This window comes from Erythrolamprus reginae, chromosome 3 (genome assembly GCF_031021105.1).
Source record: "Erythrolamprus reginae isolate rEryReg1 chromosome 3, rEryReg1.hap1, whole genome shotgun sequence".
NCBI lineage: Eukaryota > Metazoa > Chordata > Lepidosauria > Squamata > Dipsadidae > Erythrolamprus > Erythrolamprus reginae.
Window position 1 is genome coordinate 46,355,960 of NC_091952.1, and position 20,194 is coordinate 46,376,153.

The following is a 20,194-nucleotide window of genomic DNA, read 5'->3' on the forward strand; positions in this document are numbered from 1 at the left end:
ATTAATTTAAGGTAACAGCAAGATGTTGAATCTCTTGCTTCCAACCTATTGCTGCCAAGTTATGATTCCAAATAAAGAATCTGAGTATCCTTATTTAATTATTACTGTAACAGCATACTGTATACATTTTCCTCCAGAAGTGAGAAAGCAGAGCTGAAGATACAAAATCGAGATACACAGCACATATTTGAAATGGAATTGCCTTTTCTCATCCATCCTTCTCTCATCAAATCACACAAACAAATACCTTGTTTTCCTAACTTGAGATATTAAGAGAGATAAATACAAAGCAAGTTTTAAACCGTCTGAAACAGAAAAAGGAATGCAGTAACTTAGGCAGAAACTTAAAAGTTGTTAAAAAGGCAGAAACTTAGGTATTACTTCTTGCTTGTTCTTACTGCAAATTGGCTAGTAACATACAAATAATGTACCGGTGTAGTAGATCCTGGAGGAATATAGAAAAGTGGCACCCCATTTCGAGTGCTTTCAGGAATGGTGAAATGCTCTGGGACGCTGTCAAATGACTGCAGATGAACCAGCATCTGGTCAGTTTGGTTGATACTGGAAAATGAAGAACAACAACAAAAATCCCTCTCAAGGATCTTTAAGTCACAATTTATATTCAATTGAACATCCATCTGTGTTCATCCATCCATTAAACTCTCATTAAACATGTTTCTCTAGAAGAAAACAGGTATTTTTGCCTAACAATGAAGTTCTTTTTAATGTTCAAATAGAAATGAGGAAACTAATCATGATCAACAACAGTTCCTACCGTAGTTTATAAACATTGTTCACATTAACATTCTTTATTGGCACTAAAACATTTAAACAAACTAAAGGGGCAGTGTTACACACTGCCCGTAGCCCTTGGGTGTGGTTGGGAAAGCCCCACTGAAAGGACACACAAAGCAAGCCTTCACCTTTGCAGGGTGTTCCAGAAGCGGCGTATCACAGTGGTACGATAGAGGCTGGTGATGGGCTTCCGTACAGTGCAGCTGATGTCGTGCAAAATGTCATAGCTGCCCTCCATAGTCACTTCCACCCACGTGCTACGTTTCGAAGGATCTAGGGGCCAGGGGGCCACCGCCAAATACTCAATTCTCATATTGTGCTTCCATAGCAAGATGAGCTTCACTTCCAGTTGAGTACCACCTGTGAATGTGCAAGAGGAATGAGGGATGTGTTTCCATAGAAGAGAGTGCTAGTGCTCCCCACCCGCCAAAATCAGAAGATTTATATGCCAGATTTAATTTCTACCTTCTGTTGCCTATTTCTGTATTTGATGTTTAGAAACATAGAAACATAGAAGTCTGACGGCAGAAAAAGACCTCATGGTCCATCTAGTCTGCCCTTATACTATTTCCTGTATTTTATCTTGCAATGGATATATGTTCATCCCAGGCATGTTTAAATTCAGTTACTGTGGATTTACCAACCACGTCTGCTGGAAGTTTGTTCCAAGGATCTACTACTCTTTCAGTAAAATAATATTTTCTCATGTTGCCTTTGATCATTCCCCCAACTAACTTCAGATTGTGTCCCCTTGTTCTTGTGTTCACTTTCCTATTAAAAACACTTATCTCCTGAACCTTATTTAACCCTTTAACATATTTAAATGTTTCGATCATGTCCCCCCTTTTCCTTCTGTCCTCCAGACTATACAGATTGAGTTCATGAAGTCTTTCCTGATACGTTTTATGCTTAAGACCTTCCACCATTCTTGTAGCTCGTCTTTGGACCCGTTCAATTTTGTCAATATCTTTTTGTAGGTGAGGTCTCCAGAACTGAACACAGTACTCCAAATGTGGTCTCACCAGCGCTCTATATAAGGGGATCACAATCTCCTTCTTCCTGCTTGTTATACCTCTAGCTATGCAGCCAATCATCCTACTTGCTTTTCCTACCGCCCGACCACACTGTTCACCCATTTTGAGACTGTCAGAAATCACTACCCCTAAATCCTTCTCTTCTGAAGTTTTTGCTAACACAGAACTGCCTAGATACTGATTTATCTAGGTCAGTGATGGCAAACCTTTTTTGGTTCATGTCCAAAAAGGGGGGTGCATGCGCGTGTTAGTGCACATGCCCACATCCCTTCCATTCCCCCATGCATGCGCAAGCCCCCTGCGCTGCCCCTTGCACATGCGCGTAACTCCCCTTCCCACTCCCATGCCTCACTGAAGCCTGGGATGCTGAAAAAACGGGCAAACCAGAAGTTCAGAAAAACAGACTTCCAGTTTATAGTTTATTAGATTTGTATGCCGCCCCTCTCCGAAGACTCGGGGCGGCTCACAACATAACAGTGATACAATACATTACAAATCCAATAGTAGAAAATTAAATCAATTTAAGAAACATTAATAACATGGTAAAATCCCTAACTATACAATCAAACACATTCAACCTAATCCATCATACAGTAAGGCCGAAAGCATAATAAAAAAGGGAGGAGAAGGTGGTAATTATCCCCACGCCTGGCAACAAAGCTGGGTTTTTAGCATTTTAGGAAAGGTGAGGAGGGTGGGGGCTGTTCGAATCTCTGGAGGGAGTTGATTCCAGAGGGCCGGGGCCGCCACAGAGAAGGCTCTTCCCCTGGGTTCCGCCAGCCGACATTGTTTGGTCGGGACCCGGAGAAGGCCAACTCTGTAGGACCTAATCGGCCGCTGGGATTCATGTGGCAGAAGGCGGTCTCGGAGATACTCTGGTCCGATGCCATGTAGGGCTTTTTGGTCATAACCAACACTTTGAATTGTAACCAGAAACTGATTGGCAGCCAGTGCACGCCATTGAGCTGGTTTTTGCACTCGGGAGGCTTCAGGGAAGTTTCCTGAAGCCCCAGAATGCAAAAAACAGCACAATGGGCAAATCAGAAGTCCATTATTCCATACTTCCGGTTTGCCCGTTGGGCCGTTTTTCGCATTCTGGTGCTTCAGAGAAGCTTTCCTGAAGCCTCCAGAGGGTGAAACTGCCTTCCCCAAGGCTGAGAATTAGCTGGCCAGCACACGCATATGCGCTGGAGCTGACATAGGGCAACGCTTTGTGTCCCCTCCAATATGGCTCCATGTGCCACCTGTGGCACGTGTGCCATAGGTTTGCCATGACTGATGTAGGTTGTTCTGAATGTTATTGCTCTACTGAATGTTGATGTTGGAAGAGTCGAGAAGACTCTGCAGGAATACATTCCATCCATCCATTCCATTTCTATCTTTAATTGATTTCAGACATTAGAGTTACAATACCAGCTAATATTTATAAAATGCTTTCCTGAAAGCATCCCATTAATATTTTCTAGCATGGGAAGCATAGAAATGGCAAAGTCATTAAAAAAAACAATTAAAGTAATAATTTCAATCTCAGTGTAGTTGATGATCTATTTTGCTTGCGATCTTGAATCACTGTGAAATATTTTGTTTTAATGAAAAATAGATAAAACAAGATTTCTCATTTTTTATGTTACAAATTTATAAATGTGTAAATGTTTAAAGAAATGCAGATCAACAATGGGGCTTTTAACAATTACAAATCACTATTGTAACATTATTGTAACAGCTACCAACAAACAGACCAACATATTAATGGATGAATACTGCCCTTATGCATAATCCTATTAAATGCCATTTGTTGAACAAGAGGTTGGAATTTTGCCTGCTCTATGCATATATTTTAAGCATGAATCAGGCACTTACAAGCATTCAGAAACAAAATATGCATTTGTCAGTCAGTCCCCATTAAGCAAAAAAATTGTTTTGGCGCATTTCTATCCCACTATTCTTTTATGGAACTCAAAGCACTGCTTGTATTCACAGTAAGTTTTGAGTTTTTAGCTTGTTAAAATAAATTAACTGGGAGTTCCCAGATGGGATGGAATTTGACCATAAATTTTACAGATATAATTTTAAAAGCTACTCCACAAACAAATTATATTCAAGATTAGAAGTAGGATCATCTCCCAGCAATATTTCTACAACCGTCAGAATGCTTAATACTGTGAAACTCAGCATCATTGATTTCAGATCACATGGTTCTTTCTAGACTTTATTTTATGGGGGTGTTGGATACTTGAAGCCTCGGCAACATCCCCTAATTTGCATTAAAAAAATTATCAATCCCAAAAAGAAGAGTTATTTTCCACCTTACCTCCTTCAATGACTTCCAATTCTTTGCCAGTCATCCCTTATGGGTCTCAGAAGTCATTTTGCAAAATGTGCAGGTCCCAGAAAGAAAATAGGGCATGACCCTGATCACAACTGGCAATATACAGTGCCCAAAACAGACTAAGAAAACAGTGAATAATCACCTTTTGTAATATTGACCTCACGGATGCTATAGCCTTCTCGTAGCCGCACAGAGACTATACTAATAAGATCAGCATGGACCTCCTTTTCTGTATGCTTCTTTCGCCTTAAGGCAAGGGCTGGGTTGCTGCTTGCAGAAACAAGATGTTCATTGAATAATCTGTGCTGGGAGACTGCAATGATAGCAAACATCATGCAAGTGTTATTTCCAAATGGATCTATTCCACAAACGATTTCTTCCTCCTATGAGGCATGAGTCACTTCAGGAATCTCAATGCAAGAATTCAAGCTTTTTATTATGTCCTTTTGCACAATGTAGCTGTGTAAACACTAAATATAGCATTGTTTTTCCTTATCCCGCACATCATGATTGCTTGCATATATTACTTGCATATTACTATAACCCACAAAACATATAAAGAGTAAAACGAATCCCTTCAATCTGTTTATAGTTAACTAACATTTTTTTAGCTTTGGTTAATACAGTGGTCCCTTGATTTTTGTGGGTTCGAACTTCGCGAAACGGCTATACCATGGTTTTTCAAAAATATTAATTAAAAAATACTTTGCTGTTTTTTCCCCTATACCACGGTTTTTCCCGCCCGATGACGTCATACGTCATCGCCAAACTTTCGTCCGCCTTTAATAAAATTTTTTTTTAATAAACTTTAATAAATAAACATGGTGAGTAATAATCTAAATGGTTGCTAAGGGAATGAGAAATTGCAGTTTAGGGGTTTAAAGTGTTAAGGGAAGGCTTGTGATACTGTTCATAGCCAAACATAGTGTATTTACTTCCGCATCTCTACTTCGCGGAAATTCGACTTTCGCGGGTGGTCTCGGAACGCATCCCCCGCGAAAATCGAGGGAACACTATATAGCTTTCAAAACTTGAAAGTGGTGACAAGCTCATACAATTATAAAGACCCATCTGTTCCATTATCTCTTGCAAAACCCATTACAGTGGTACCTCGAGATACGAGTTTAATTCGTTCCGGACCTGGGCTCTTAAGTCGAGCAGCTCTTATCTCGAACGACTTTTCCCCATAGGAATTAATGTAAATAATTTTAATTGGTTCCAGCCCTCAAAAAACTCACAAAGTTAGTCTAAATTATGCAGAAAGACATGTTTTTAATGAAGAAATGTACATGTACATATAAATGAATAATGAAGTTTCTTTCACTTAACTTGTAAACTTTCTTAAACTTTTAAATTTACATATGTTCAACTTCTCTGCCACCCAATCCTGTAGGACAGAGGTCCCCAACCCTTTTTGCACCAGGGATCGGCTTTAAGCGATCAAGAGAGGAATGGGTGAATGAATGGACGGAGGGTGGGAAGGAAGGAAGGAAAGAGGGAAGGGACAGGAACAGAGGAAGGAAGCAAGGAAACTTATGAAAGGGGAGAGTAAGAGGAATGAGTGAAGGGAGGGAGGGAGGGAAGAAGGTGGGAAGGAGAAAGAAAAGAAGAAATAGAGGAAGGGAAGGTAAAAGAGAGAAAGAAAAAGAGCAAGAAAGAAAGCAAGAAAGCAAGAAAGAAAGAAAGGGGGAAGGGACAGGAACAGAGGAAGGAAGCAAGGAAACTTATGAAAGGGGAGAGTAAGAGAGGAATGAGTGAAAGGAGGGAGGGAGGGAAGAAGGTGGGAAGGAGAAAGAAAAGAAGAAATAGAGGAAGGGAAGGTAAAAGAGAGAAAGAAAAAGAGCAAGAAAGAAAGCTGCAAGCACCCCCCCCCCCGAGCCCCCCAGGCCGGCTGCAACCTTTTAAAACACGCGCGCCGCTTCGCAGCTGTCTCCTGAAGCCGAACGCGGAAGTTAGCGTTTGGCTTCAGGAGACAGCTCCTTGGCGCTTGTATCTTGAATTTGGGCTTGTAAGTAGAACAAAAATATCTCTCCCCTCCCAGCTCTTATCTCGAGTTGCTCTTAAGTAGAGCAGCTCTTATGTCGGGGTTCCACTGTATTCTCACTAATACTCAGAGGTGAGTTCGGACCGGTTCACCCAAACCAGTAGCAAACCGGTGGTCACATCACGATGATGTCATGGAACCAATTCAATCACTACTGGTCTGTGAGTGCAGTCATCTTTTTTTTTTTTTTTAAATGGATTTTTGGGGGGGGGGGTTCTCGGGGTTTTTTTTCCCTTCTGCACATAAGCAGAAGCCGAGTTTCCGGCACTGCACATGTGTCACCATCTTGTTTTTGTTTTCCTTGGGGGGAAATTTTGGGGGATTTTTTTGCCACTGCACATGCGCGCATCCACAAGGTGTGTCCATGCGGCACAGGGGGAAGTGAACTGGACTGTTGTGTAGCCCCACATTTCAATCTGACCCAAGATTCTTGTCTTCTTAGCACAGGTAAAGATAGGGTAGGTAAGACTGAGAAACTACATCGAATTCCACGGAAAGTAAGCTTACCACAGTAATATTCAGGATTCAAGGATTCTCCACTGCGCAGAAAGGAATATGGGAGAAAAGCTTTATGGTAGACGTTCATGTCTAAACTAGAAGGCTCAACTTCAGGACATGTGGAAAGGTATGTGCCAAATGTTGCCATTGCAATGAACTTCATGAGCTCAACATTAGGAACATGACCAAAACTGCAGTCATAAGAATAGACTCCTCCCACCTACAAAAGAGAAAAAGTATGCACAGAAGCATCAATAACATGATCAAGAACAGATTCTCTCTCTTATGTTGACCTATTTCAATGTACTGTATATATTCGGGGTGTCTTCAATGCTGTAGTTGTAGTGACAAAAAAATATACTGCTCAAAAAAATAAAGAGAACACTCAAAGAACACCCCCCAAATCTGAATGAATGAAATATTCTCATTGAATACTTTGTTCTGTACAAAATTGAATGTGCACAACAGCATGTGAAATTGATTGTCAATCAGTGTTGCTTCCTAAGTGGACAGTTTGATTTCACAGAAGTTTGACTTACTTGGAGTTACCTTGTGTTGTTTAAGTGTTCCCTTTATTTTTTTGAGCAATGTATTTCTAGACATAGCATACTTTTACTCTGGTTTTTAAATGTCTATGGAGATTCAGGCAGGTCACGGAGGTCAGGGTTGTCCCAAATGTGCTTTTTCAAGACGCAATTGGACTTTCTGGTTTTTCTTTGAAGACATTTCACTTCTCAACCAAGAAGTCAGAGCTGAAGAAGCTTCTTGGATGAGAAGCAAAAGAGTCAGAAAAGTCCAGTTGCCTCTTGAAAAAGAACATTTGTGCCTGGTCTCTAAACCAGAAAAACATGAAAGAGAGAAGCACATCTTACCATCGGTATTTTTCCTCTACTCTGAATTGCTGCATGAAATTGCCCTGCCACTGAAGTGTGCAAATGTTCCAATGGGTTTCTATATTTGCATAAATCTAAATGCACACCTCATCTGTAATTGATAAAAACTGAAGCTTCAACCAAATAATGTATAAACATGAATACATATCATATACACGTGCAAATAAACACACACACATGAACACACTATGTAGCCCATGTACTTTCAACAGCACCTGAATAAAAGAGCAGGCCACAGTCCCACTGCGTAGTTGATTGAGCAGAGTCTCACAGACTGCTACATCTGGCACACTGGTGACACCATCTGTGATCACAATGATCCCTTCAAATAAACAACAATTATCAGCACTAATTGACACGAGTGAACATTCCATCATGGAAGGCAAGAATTAATTTCTGAGAGAGATTTGCAAGTGGCAATGCTGAGGAAAAATAACTAACTAGAAAACAGCAATGGCCCTTTTCCTGTATATATAATAAGATACGTATTAAACAAAACTGATGACAAGAGAAATCTAATTTTTTTTTTAAAAAAACCAACTTTGCTATTTAATAGGGCTGATGGCACTGAAATAATTATTTGCAGTAGTTTTTTTCCCAGACTCTACTGATTTCCAGCATGCATTTTATAAAACCTTAGAAACATAGAAGACTGACGGCAGAAAAAGACCACAAGGTCCATCTTATCTAGTCTGCCCTTATACTATTTCCTGTATTTTATCTTACAATGGCTATATGTTTATCCCAGGCATGTTTAAATTGAGTTACTGTGGATTTACCAATCACGTCTGCTGGAATTTTGTTCCAAGGATCTACTACTCTTTCAGTGAAATAATATTTTCTCACGTTGTTTTTGATCTTTCCCCCAACTAACTTTAGATTGTGTCCTCTTGTTCTTGTGTTCACTTTCCTATTAAAAACACTTCCCTCCTGAACCTTATTTAACGCTTTAACATATTTAAATGTTTTGATCATGATACGTTTTATGCTTAAGATCTTCCACCATTCTTGTAGCCCGCCTTTGGACCCGTTCAGTTTTGTCAATATCTTTTTTTAGGTGAGGTCACCTTAGTTTTATTACTTTTACATAGAACATCTACAACAACTAGAAAGAAAAATGTCCTGATAGTGAAAATAATCAGTGAAATGGCTTGCCTCTAGTAGTTGTGAATGTTCCATTGCTGGAGGTTTTCAAGAAAAAACTGGACAGCCATTTGTCCAGAATGCATAGTATTTCCTGTTTAAGCAAGGGATTGGACTAGAAGACCTCCAAGGTCTCTTCCAATTTTGTTAATCTGTTATACATTCACAATTAGATCATTGCAGTTATAATCTGTACTGTGCTTAGAGCAAAAGGCTTGTTGCAGGTGGTTGGAAACCACAGAAAAATTTCAATAAGCAATTCCTAAATGAAGAGCTCAACAACTCCCTATATTGGAGTTTATTTACTTCTAGGCTTAGAGAAGGAAAGCTAAATCTTGCAATGTTGCAAATGCCATAATTATTACTATAGAGGAAAAACAGAAGAGCAAGCTATATAAGAGTAAGCTGCTCTTGGAGGAAAGATAGGATATAAATCTAACAGAACTGACTCCAGACAAGAGTACACAAGACTAACTTAATTTCCCATCATTGTCTCCCTTTAGCTAATTAAATATAAGAGATGGACTCTGAAACAGTTTTTAAAAAGATCCTACTCACCAGCAGTGGAATTGGAAGGAAGCAGCTGCAATGCCAAAATTCCCTGTCGAATCATACTGACAAGTCCAACATCAGCTGTAACCATTGAAACCCCCAACTTTTTCCCTGGAATTTCCTGAGTGTCACAAACATGCTCCTGGTTAAGGGGTGACAAGTCCGCCTGTAAGAACAGAAGAAACTCTATTAACTATACTTCAGAAGTATATGTTTTTCATTACAGGTATCTCAAGCTTTTTAAATTAATTCTTCAGAAAAGTCAGTTTTCATTGATCAACTGGTCCATATACTGTAAATACAATTGGAATTCTCTCTAGGTGGGGCTCTACCTGAGGATGCCCTTGAAGATCATCTGAAGAACTTAAGACACTCCGGAATATCAGATGTACATCAGTTTTTGGGGAAGAAAACAAGAAAAAAAAATCTGCCTCTGCCTACCCGCATCTGTTGGTATTCATATATCTAACATCCTTCCAGCAAACAGCCTGGTCGGCTTTAGCATGTTATCACAGCCTGGTTTAGCATGAACAATTGATTGGCAGTTTGATCAGCCTCCCAGAATACCACCAATCAGCTGTTCCAGGCTGCGGGAATCACCAAATGTCATTGCCGCCTCTGCACATCACGTTTTTGGTCTCTGCGTTGCATTTTTGGCCTTCAGATGCCCTGTTTTAGATCCGTTCCAGGCTGCAGGGATCGCTACAGCATATTGCTGCCAATCGCCATCTCGAATTGTTGCCTTCTGCACGCCCTGTTTGTGCCCTCCACACATCACATTTTTGGCCACTAAATAATGATAGGCAAATCTAGTTTTACTTACACAACACGTCACCACCTGTCAACTTCCAAGGATAATTTGAGATGCTAGATAATATAGTTAAGCCTTTAAAACTCAAGTTCTGGCTTTCCAGTAACAACTAGGGGACAGGTCCTGCCAAGGATCTTGTCCTCTATAGAGTTCCATCAGCAGAACCTGATCTGAACAGCAGAACGAGACCTTCTCAATGGTGACCCCTTCCTGTCAACAGTTTGCCTTCTTATATATAGACCATGACTAATACTTTCTTGTAGTTCTCAAGTGTTGGCTAGAATGACCATATTATCAATAGAGTTTAATGTGTAATTATTGAACTGGAGTAATACATAAGAATGCCACCAGCTTTCCCGAGCAATATGTTTTCCCAAAATATAATCCATGTGTACAATGAATAAAAGTAGCAGGATGAGATACCATCCTAATGGAGTTAAGTTTTAATGAAATATTGACTGTGGATTCCATTATCATTCAACCTAACAGTTTGCAGCATGATTTTTTTTTTTAAAAAAACCTTCAGCATATTTTAGGAGTAATTCCATATGCTCAAGTTTGACCCAACATGCTGTCATGGTGCATGCTATCAACAATTACTTTGAATAAATACTACATAAAATTCTTGACAAAATTTAAACTGCAATTCTAATAGTTACTTGAACATTGCAACTACACGTGCAGATCTAAACCCAACTTGATTTTTCTAGTTTTTTTATCACTATCAAATGACAATTGAGAAATATTTTTCAATAATTTTGTAACAAACAGTAGAGAAATAACTCTGTGGCTATTGTTTCTTTTCTTTCTTGTATAATCAGAAACCACAATTTTTGACAAGATTTCAGCTTCCCATATTTTCCTGAATAAAACTTTAAATATAGAAATCAAGATACCAGAGCAGAGTATCTTTTGAAGAAATATATTTCCAGACCAAGCTCATCTGATCTAATGTCTTTCCATACTTTTAACAATTTAAGGGTTTTTTGGGTTTTTCCAGGCTTCGTGAACCTTTATAGAATATATTGAATTTTGAATTTATGAAGTTGCGAATGATGCTAGCATTTAGATTAGTTGGGGCTGGATGGTTTAAAATTTACTTAAAATACTTCTGTCCTAATTTGTCTTGTTGCATAGAAGTTTGCTATTTTAATATGTCATAATATCACTAATCAAAATTATACACATCCTCTCATTTAGCAACATTGTTCCCTAAATTTGAAGTCAAATGACCGCTAAACAAACATGTGACACACAGATGTCCTGCAAAGATTACTGGCTGCTGCCATCTCATTTAGATAAAAATCTCTCATATATCTTTTCCAGCATTACTTTCACCCCAGCTTGTGTTGTCAGGCAGACAAAATTTTGTTGCAAGTGTGTGTAGTGGTCAGAAAATGTTTCATTACCCTCTTATTTGTGAATGGCTACAAAACAAAGTAGCACTAAATGAGAAGTACATTTTCTCACTAGATTTTTCATCAGCTGAAATAGTTTTCAATTCTCCTTTTTCTCCTGATTGTTCTAACTCTGTTGCTTTGTGATTGCAATACAGTGTATTACCTTGAGTAGCTTGCTTTTTCACTAAACCAAACTTCTTGTCTTTGATAGATTTTAGGTGGCTAAAGCTGTTGCCTCTGAATTGATAACTGTTTCATAACTTCCCCAGACTTTGCTTGTTTTCTTCAATAACCTTGTCTGCTGTACAATGAATAACATTTTCACTTTAAAAAAGATTTAGTAGCTGGGGTTGGTATGTTCTTATATTGTACAGCTAGTTTTCAGCAACATCTACTGTATTTCTATTTACTAGGAACATAGAGATAAACTTTTATAGTATACTATTCCCAAGAGGAAAGTTTGCCTGAGCATAATGTTAGCTGGATCACAGCCTTTAGTTAAGACAGCCAAAGTGCCTGTATATTAAAAAATGTTTAAGTTACCGAAAAAAATAGTATTGCCAAATATAAATATTAATAAAACCATGCCTCTTGAAACCTCTTTGAACTAAGATGTCAGCAAAAAACCCAACAGAACAATTATAATAGGATTTCAGTTAGGAAATGCTAGAGTCATCAACTTTTGCTAGTTACTCTTAGTTCCTATCTGAGCTCATCTCTATCAAGCAATTGTCTCCCGTTCACTGTTACTGATCCTTTGCTGAGAAAGGTTTCCACCTTTCTAAACAAATATGGGGAAATGCTCTAGAAATTGCAAAGGAACATACAGAATAACAGTCAGCAAGAAAAGTAAATACTTGTGAATATGCCAGGAAACCCAGCTTTCTTTCATCAAGTTTCTACCCACATTAAGAATGAAGGTACTGCCCTGTTTTCCCCAAAACAAGAAATTCACAGCCTATTAAACATAGTGACTCAGCATTCTTTTTTTGCAAACTTCTAAAGCAGCACATGTCATCTATATACCCTAAGCCAGTGTTTCCCAACCTTTTTTGAGCCGTGGCACATTATTCATGTTTTCAAAATTCTGGGGAACACTGAAGGGGGGGGGCGGGGGGGCTAAAGAAAAGTTTGGACAAAAAAAATATCTCTTCCTCCATTTCACTCTATTTCTCCCTCCCTCTTTCTCTCTCTTCCTTCCTTCCCTTCTTTCTCTCCATCCCTCTTTCTTTCTTTCTTCCTCTCTTTTTTGCTCTCTTTCTCTCTCCCTCCTTCCCTCCCTCTATGTCTTTCTCTCTCCCTCCTTCCCCCCTTTCTTTCTCTCTCTCTCTTGCTTTCTTTCCCTCTCTTTCTCTTGCTTTCTTTCTCTCATTCTCTCTCCCCTCCTTTTTCTCTCTCTCTTTCTCTCTCGTTCACCACGCCAGCAACAGAGAGAAAAAGAAAGAGCGAGAGAGAGCCGGAGAGAGAGTGGAGTGCGCAGCAGCCATCAGCCTCCTCGCCCTCCCAGACGTCCCCAGCGCCCGGCCTCGCGCCGCCTCCCGTTAGCCCGGCCGAAAGCCACACAGTCCCGGACTCCCGGATCGCTCGCTTCTCCGGCCAGCGCGGCGCTTTCCTGGGCAGATGGCTTTGCTGACCGGAGAAGCGAGCGATCCGGGAGTCCGGGACTGTGTGGCTTTGCGCCATGAAGAGAAAACGGCAGCAGGGAAAAGTCGGCCATTTTCTCTTCATGGCGCAAAGCCACACAGTCCCGGACTCCCGGATTGCTCGCCCCAAGGCAGGAGGCGGCGGAGGAGGAGAGTGGGCGGATCGGGCGGGCAATGGGGCAGGGCGGAGAAGCCAGGGGCGCGTTTGGCCGGAGGCACCGTGGGGAGGCAGGGGCAGGGAGGTGCGGCAGTAGGAGTAAAGGGAGCCGCGGCTGCCCCTGCCTCCCCACGGTGCCTCCGGCCAAACGCGCCCCTGGCTTCTCCGCCCTGCCCCATTGCCCGCCCGATCTGCCCACTCTCCTCCGCCGCCTCTCGCTGCGGCACAGCTGACGGTGTCTCGCGGCACACTAGTGTGCCGCGGCACACCGGTTGGGAAACGCTGCCCTAAGCTTATAATTTGTATAAGAGGCTCTAGGATAGAATAAAATAAGAATAAGAATAGTGTCTCCATTTATATAATGCATAATGATAAAAGTATTACACATTTTATTATTATACTATTTTGCATATAGTATACTAGCTGAATACTTGTGCTTTACTACAAAACAATGTGATGGGGCTTGATAAATTGACATTTAAAGCTTGAAAATTAATGAGTAGTTAAAAAGGTGACTGTATTATTTTATTAGAGACTTAAACTTAAGTTTATGTTACAGATGAAGACATTATTGTAAGTATAACAACAATGAAATAGATGGGCTTAAGACCTTTAATCCCAGCAGCAACCATGGCTGTTTTGTCTATGGAGTCAGGCTAATAAATTGCATAGCATAGACTTTAAATTCATGCCTCCGATGAATTGCTGAGGACCTCCCTGTAAACAACATTCCTGGTTTTGCTGTCTGGCTGGAGGATGACCAGCCTGTCAGGTGAGCTGACTCTGGAGCATGCCACATTGAACCGGCCATGGGAGAAACAGTCACTCGTGAGATGCACACCAGCCACTTTCAAAATCTGTCCCTGTGCCTTATTGATGGTTATGGTGTAGCAAACCTTAATGGGAAATTGTAGACTTTTGAACTCAAAGTGGTAGTCTGATGGGATCAGAGGAATTCAGGGTTTTAAACCCATTTCTCCCTGATTGACACCTATGAAAATTGTGGCTTCAATTATGTGTTTGTACAGAGTCTTCACCATTGCAGAGTTTTGGAGGGCTTAGATTACATAACAGCATGATTGGAGCATCAACCTTGAGGTAGAGGATGTAAGGTAGTAATCCTTGTGGGTTGAGAGTGTGCAAGAACTCCACAGAGTAATGTACAACATCCCTGATCTCCATTACTTAGTCCACAGATTCATACTTCATATGCTCAGTGGAGCTTTTGCAGCAGAAAGTTGTTGATGCTGTTGGCCAAGTCATTTGTTGGAATGAGAATAGCTCTTCCTCTATCCATGAACGGCAATACACTCCAGCCTGATGAATATTGGGGTATATTCTGTCAGTCAAGCTGATCAGATCTCTCACATGGTAAAGTTTACTCAAAATAGTTCTGTAGTAAAGCTGTTTGCGGCTTTAAAAGTAAAACTGAAAGCGAAACTCCTCTCCTCTCCTTGAGTTTTGCATTTGGAGCAGATTTATTTTTAGGTGGGGAGGGTGAGTAGGACACCTTAGCCTCAGAAGGTATTAATAATAATATAGGAAACAGAAATCTTCTGATGATCATTTCGAAAAGCCCTTTCTTAATGAGCACCTAGAAGGCAAGAGGAATATACGTGGCAAATTTCAAGTGTGTAAGCTTTACGGTTCTGGATATTTTGTGATTATGGCATGAGTGGCTTTTGCTTTTATATATATAGATTATACTATTTATAATAAATTATTAATTATAAATTTCTAATTTGAGCCTGCATTTATGTGTTGGTTTTCTTCCTTTTCTTTTTTAGCTGATCAATTTGCCATGGATAATCAAGCAAATTAATTAGAATATATAGTGAAACCATATCTATCTATCTATCTATCTATCTATCTATCTATCTATCTATCTATCTATCTATCTATCTATCATCTATCTATCTATCTATCTATCTATCTATCATTTATTTATTTATTAGATTTGTATGCCGTCCCTCTCCGTAGACTCGGGGCGGCTAACAACAGCAAAAAGACAATATGAACAAATCTAATACTAAAAGTAATGTTTTTTTTAAAAAAAGTGCATGCTTGCCTCGCTTTCACTCCGCCTAGCTTCCACTTGCTCAGCTGCCGGTCACCTAAGCTCACAATCTCAATTTAAGTTGGCAGCCTCAAAACAGTCCAAAAATCCCTTAATTCCTTTCAACCACAGTTTTAGGGATGGAGACAGAGGCGGAGGGGGCGGCATCCAAAGACGGCCGCCATCTTCCGCCCAACAGCTGATCTCACCGTATTTTTTCTCTTTGATCGCTCTTGTCTCAAAACACCCCGAATTAAGCCCTCAGCGATTTCAGTGTCTGCCACAGATCTTCCCACATCAGACAGTACTGAAAAGAGCTGTCTCGAGCTAACTAATTATATCCTGGATCTTTCGCCGTAGTCCGGTGGGAACAGCGTCTCCCAGCTGCCTCCTGCTGCTCCACCGGAACCAGATTGGTTCCTTATTAAGTCAGCTTCAACAAAATCCCTGTGTGTAGGAAAAAATATTCCCGTTCCCACCCCCAGGGGAAGGTCCCAGCAAGGACTGCTCAGGAAAACAGAAAAAGACCACAACAGGAAAGAATATGAAGAAATTTCCCACTCATTCAAGAAGAAAAGAGTTACTATGGCTTCTCACCTGAGTTTTGACCTCATATTGGTGTTGGAGCATCTCAGCCACTTTGTTTTCAAAGGCGCACAACTGTGTGTAAACCTGATTCAAAAAAGTTTCTGTCTTTGTTCCATTTGACAGACAACCTTGGAACAGCACCTGGGACATGGGGAAAAAATCTGTGGGTTTTATTTGGCAGTGATATTCTACAAATGTTATACCAACAAAACCCCAATTTTTTTTAAAGGGAACTATATCAGTTTACTAACAAAGAACATCTCTTGGCACAACGTGTACCTCTTTATGATTTAATTTTTTTTGCTAATTTGTAAAAATAATTTTTCGTACTCCAACACAAAGAATTCACATTTTAAGTTAGATTAAACAACAACATAGCATAGAGTGGAGCCGGGCTGGCACAGCAGGTAGAGTGCTGTACTGCAGGCCACTGAAGCTGACTGTAGATCTGTAGGTCAGCGGTTTAAATCTCATCACCGGCTCAAGATTGACTCAGCCTTCCATCCTTCCGAGGTGGGTAAAATGAGGACCAGGATTGTGGGGGCAATATGCTGGCTCTGTTAAAAGGCTATTGCTAACATGTTGTAAGCCGCCCTGAGTCTAAGGAGAAGGGTGGCATAAAAATTAAATAAATAAATAAAAATAAATTTTCCATTTAGAAAAACATAAATTACATCTATGTTGGATATTAGACCAAAGCTGTAAAGTCCACCTGGGTCAATATTTACCTTTCTTGCTGATCAAACCAACTGCATATAAAAAGGTTACCCAGAAGATGTATCTACATACAACGTGTTCTAGTCAACAAATGTTCTTTACAATACAGACAGGCAGCCTGACATTGAACGTTTTAGACTATGTTTTTCATAAAACATACTAACTACTGTCAATGTTACAGATTATGGGAAACGAAGTTCAAAATGCCCGCCACAAGTAATTCAGGCTACCTAGCCCATTTTAAAACGCTGCAGATTACAGTCCGTGATTGTATTCACTGGCCACAAGTTGTTTTAATTCTAAATAGTTTAAGCATTTCATATAAAAATCTCAAAACTGAAAATATAAGAGTTACCTGATGCATCTGTAGGCTAATTATAGAAGAATATGCTTGGATAGTGATGAAAATCTCAGGTTGAAATAGAATATCAGAACCTGGGATTCTAAAGGGTTTTAACAATCCCCCTAAACACCTTGAGAGAGCATAGAACACTTCATCAAAAATTATCTCCCCAGGAGAATCATCCTGGAAAAAAAAAAGAGAGGATATGCAAATTTTCTTTCATTTACCTCAAAGGTCATTATCTCCACTCACCTGGAAGCATGCCTTAAGAATTTTGCATTTTAAATATTTGAAACTCATAACAATTTTCACCATTGAAGATATGCAGATTGAATTGAACATCTCCATAGATTTGAGCTAAATTTTTTTTTTTAAAAGATAGTAGGCAGGTTTCTCTTCATAGGGGATATACAGTGATACTTTGTCTTACAAACTTAATTGGTTCCGGGATGAGGTTCTTAAGGTGAAAAATTTGTAAGACAAAACAATGTTTCCCATAGGAATCAATGGAAAAACGATTAATGCGTGCAAGCCCAAAATTCAACCCTTTTGCCAGCCGAAGCACCCATTTTTGCACTGCTGTGATTTCCCTGAGGCTTCCCTCCATGGGAAACCCCACCTCCAGACTTCTGTGTTTTTGTGATGCTGCAGGGGAATCCCAGCAGGGAAATCCCAGCATTGCAAAAACGAGTGCTTCGCTGGCAATGGAAGTCCGGAGGTGGGGTTTCCCAGCGAAGGGAGCATCAGTGAAATCGCAGCATCGCAAAAACACCAAAGTCCTTGAAACCCCACCTCCGGACCTCTGTGTTTTTGCGATGCTGCGATTTCACTGAGGCTCCCCTTGCTGGAAAACCCCACCTCCGGACTTCCGTTGCCAGCGAAGCGCCCGTTTTTGCACTGCTGGGATTCCCCTGCAGCATCACAAAAACACAGAAGTCCGATGATGGGGTTTCCCATGGAGGGGAGCCTCAAGGGAATCCTAGCAGCGCAAAAACGGGTGCTTCGCTGGCAATGGAAGTCCGGAGGCAGGGCATCCCAGCGGCGGCGGCGGGTTTGTAAGGTGAAAATAGTTTGTAAGAAGAGGCAAAAAAATCTTAAACCCAGGGTTTGTATCTCGAAAAGTTTGTATGATGAGGCGTTTGTAAGACGAGGTATCACTGTATTTTTGAGAGTTCTGAGCAAGAAGCACTCTCAGCCAAAGAAAAAGGATGGAGAAACTCAAATAACAATTCGGAAAGATTAATATACTTACTACAATCCCTGTAGATGGACTCAAATCCAGTTCAATCACAAAACGGTACCGGTGTGCAAGGAAAGTGACATGTGTTGAAGGCACTAGGAGGTACGGCTTAGTTTGCAAAGGCTCATCAGGTTGCCAGCTGTTTGGCAGGATGCTGAGAATATCTAATTCATTGTCTGACTTTACCTTCAACCAAACAAACAACAATCAAATAGAAACAAAGCAAAGTAGTAGATCCTTGGAACAAACTTCCAGCAGACGGGGTAGATAAATCCACAGTAACTGAATTTAAACATGCCTGGGATAAACATATATCCATCCTAAGATAAAATGCAGAAAATAGTATAAGGGCAGACTAGATGGACCATGAGGTCTTTTTCTGCCGTCAGTCTTCTATGTTTCTATGTTTCTAAAAAGAAAAATCCGTGTGTGAATTACTCTTCCTAAAATCACAAGAACTAACCCCTTCTTGCTTCTCTCACATTACCAAAAAATGTTTAGAAGCTTTGCAATAAAATTTACTCACCAATTCAGCTTCAGACATTGAGCAGATAACCTGATGCAAACGACCAAGAAACCAGGCTAGTCGCACATTACGTGAAATTCGATAGTCCTTCTTCATCAAGAGGAACACCTGTCCAGCCTCTTCTATCTGCAAATTTTTTTAAAAATCATTAGCAATAGCACTTAGACTTATATGCCACTTCACAGTGCTTTGCAGCCCTCTCTAAGCATTTTACAGAGTCTGCATATTGCTCCCAACAATCTGGGCCTTTGGAAAAGAAATACGCCCATGTGTTTTTTCAACCATTAAAAAAGCTATTTGGTATTTAAATTACCTGTATTATATGACAAAACAGAAGTTATTGCGTGATTCACACCAGTAGTGGGTTCCTGCCGGTACGGCTAATTGCCATAGCTTTGTAGCTCTGGCGCGCGAGCGCTGATTCGAGCGAAATTTTGTTTCCTAAACCTGTGCAGGTAACAAAAATCTCATACGGGGATGCACATGCGTGCGTGTTTCGGCGAGTTATTTTGCATGTACGGAAGCAAAAAACCTCACTGAAACATGCGTATATAAGTGTCCTGGTGTGAGATTTTGCTACCTGCACAGGTACAGGAAGCAAAATTTCACTCAAACGCGCGCTCACGTGCCATAGCCACAAAGCTGCAGCAATTAGCCATACCGGTAGGAACCCACTACTGATTCATACTTAATTTCATGCTCTAAAGCTGAAAAGGAAGTGGTGGGACTACTGAATGTATAAAACAATGTATTTAACTGGATTTTTTTCTCCCACTTTATAGAGTAATTCTGAGAGATCAAACAAAAAGCCACAGGTAAATTGCTGGATTAAGCACTATGAAAAATTCATCAAGTTAAAAATAAAATGAGATTGCAAATGATATCTACCATTAAATCTTAGAAAATCTGACAAAGACAGTTTCCAGACAGGTTTCCAGCAAGCATGTTCCATGAAATGCATGAAAAATCTGAGTATTTATAAACATGTATCATTTCTTTTTTAACCTACCATCTATCCATCCATCCATCCATCTATCTATCTATCTGTTTGACATCTATGCCACCCAATCCCTTAGGACTCAGGGCGGCTTACAACAATACATTTTTATTTATATATGGTGAAGTGAAGAGAATGGAACACATAGTAGCCAAAAAAAAGAGCATCCAACTGCAGGAATTGAGTGACTGAGTCTAAAGATAAATTACCCAGACAGCTGCATTTTTGGAGAAGGAGGCAAGAATTGTGTCTTTGCAATCAGTTTGTTAATCAGCTCAGAATCACAAAATTCCATTGGCTTATAGCATTACGTATGCCTATATGGACTCTTTAAGAGTTCATCTCTTTGGACTTTTATTCTTTGACTTTCTTTTAAACATCAAGAACTTCTGGACTGGAAAGTTTTACTGAAATTAATGAGTGAATAC

The 20,194-nt window shown here is 40.2% G+C and overlaps 1 protein-coding gene across 7 annotated transcripts in view; it reads right to left on the reverse strand.

Annotated features, from left to right (window-relative positions):
- SZT2 (SZT2 subunit of KICSTOR complex) overlaps positions 1–20,194 on the reverse strand; it is a 120,331-nt gene that overhangs the window by 97,788 nt on the left and 2,349 nt on the right. For all 7 annotated transcript variants that reach the window (XM_070745062.1, XM_070745057.1, XM_070745058.1 and 4 more), the window contains exons 2-11: positions 18,770–18,895; positions 18,256–18,429; positions 17,016–17,186; positions 15,953–16,084; positions 9,295–9,454; positions 7,809–7,915; positions 6,710–6,920; positions 4,301–4,471; positions 924–1,155; positions 432–561 (exon numbers count right to left, since the gene is read on the reverse strand). In XM_070745062.1, coding sequence (XP_070601163.1) covers positions 432–561; positions 924–1,155; positions 4,301–4,471; positions 6,710–6,920; positions 7,809–7,915; positions 9,295–9,454; positions 15,953–16,084; positions 17,016–17,186; positions 18,256–18,429; positions 18,770–18,895 — 1,614 coding nt within the window. The remainder of the gene's footprint in view (positions 1–431; positions 562–923; positions 1,156–4,300; positions 4,472–6,709; positions 6,921–7,808; positions 7,916–9,294; positions 9,455–15,952; positions 16,085–17,015; positions 17,187–18,255; positions 18,430–18,769; positions 18,896–20,194) is intronic.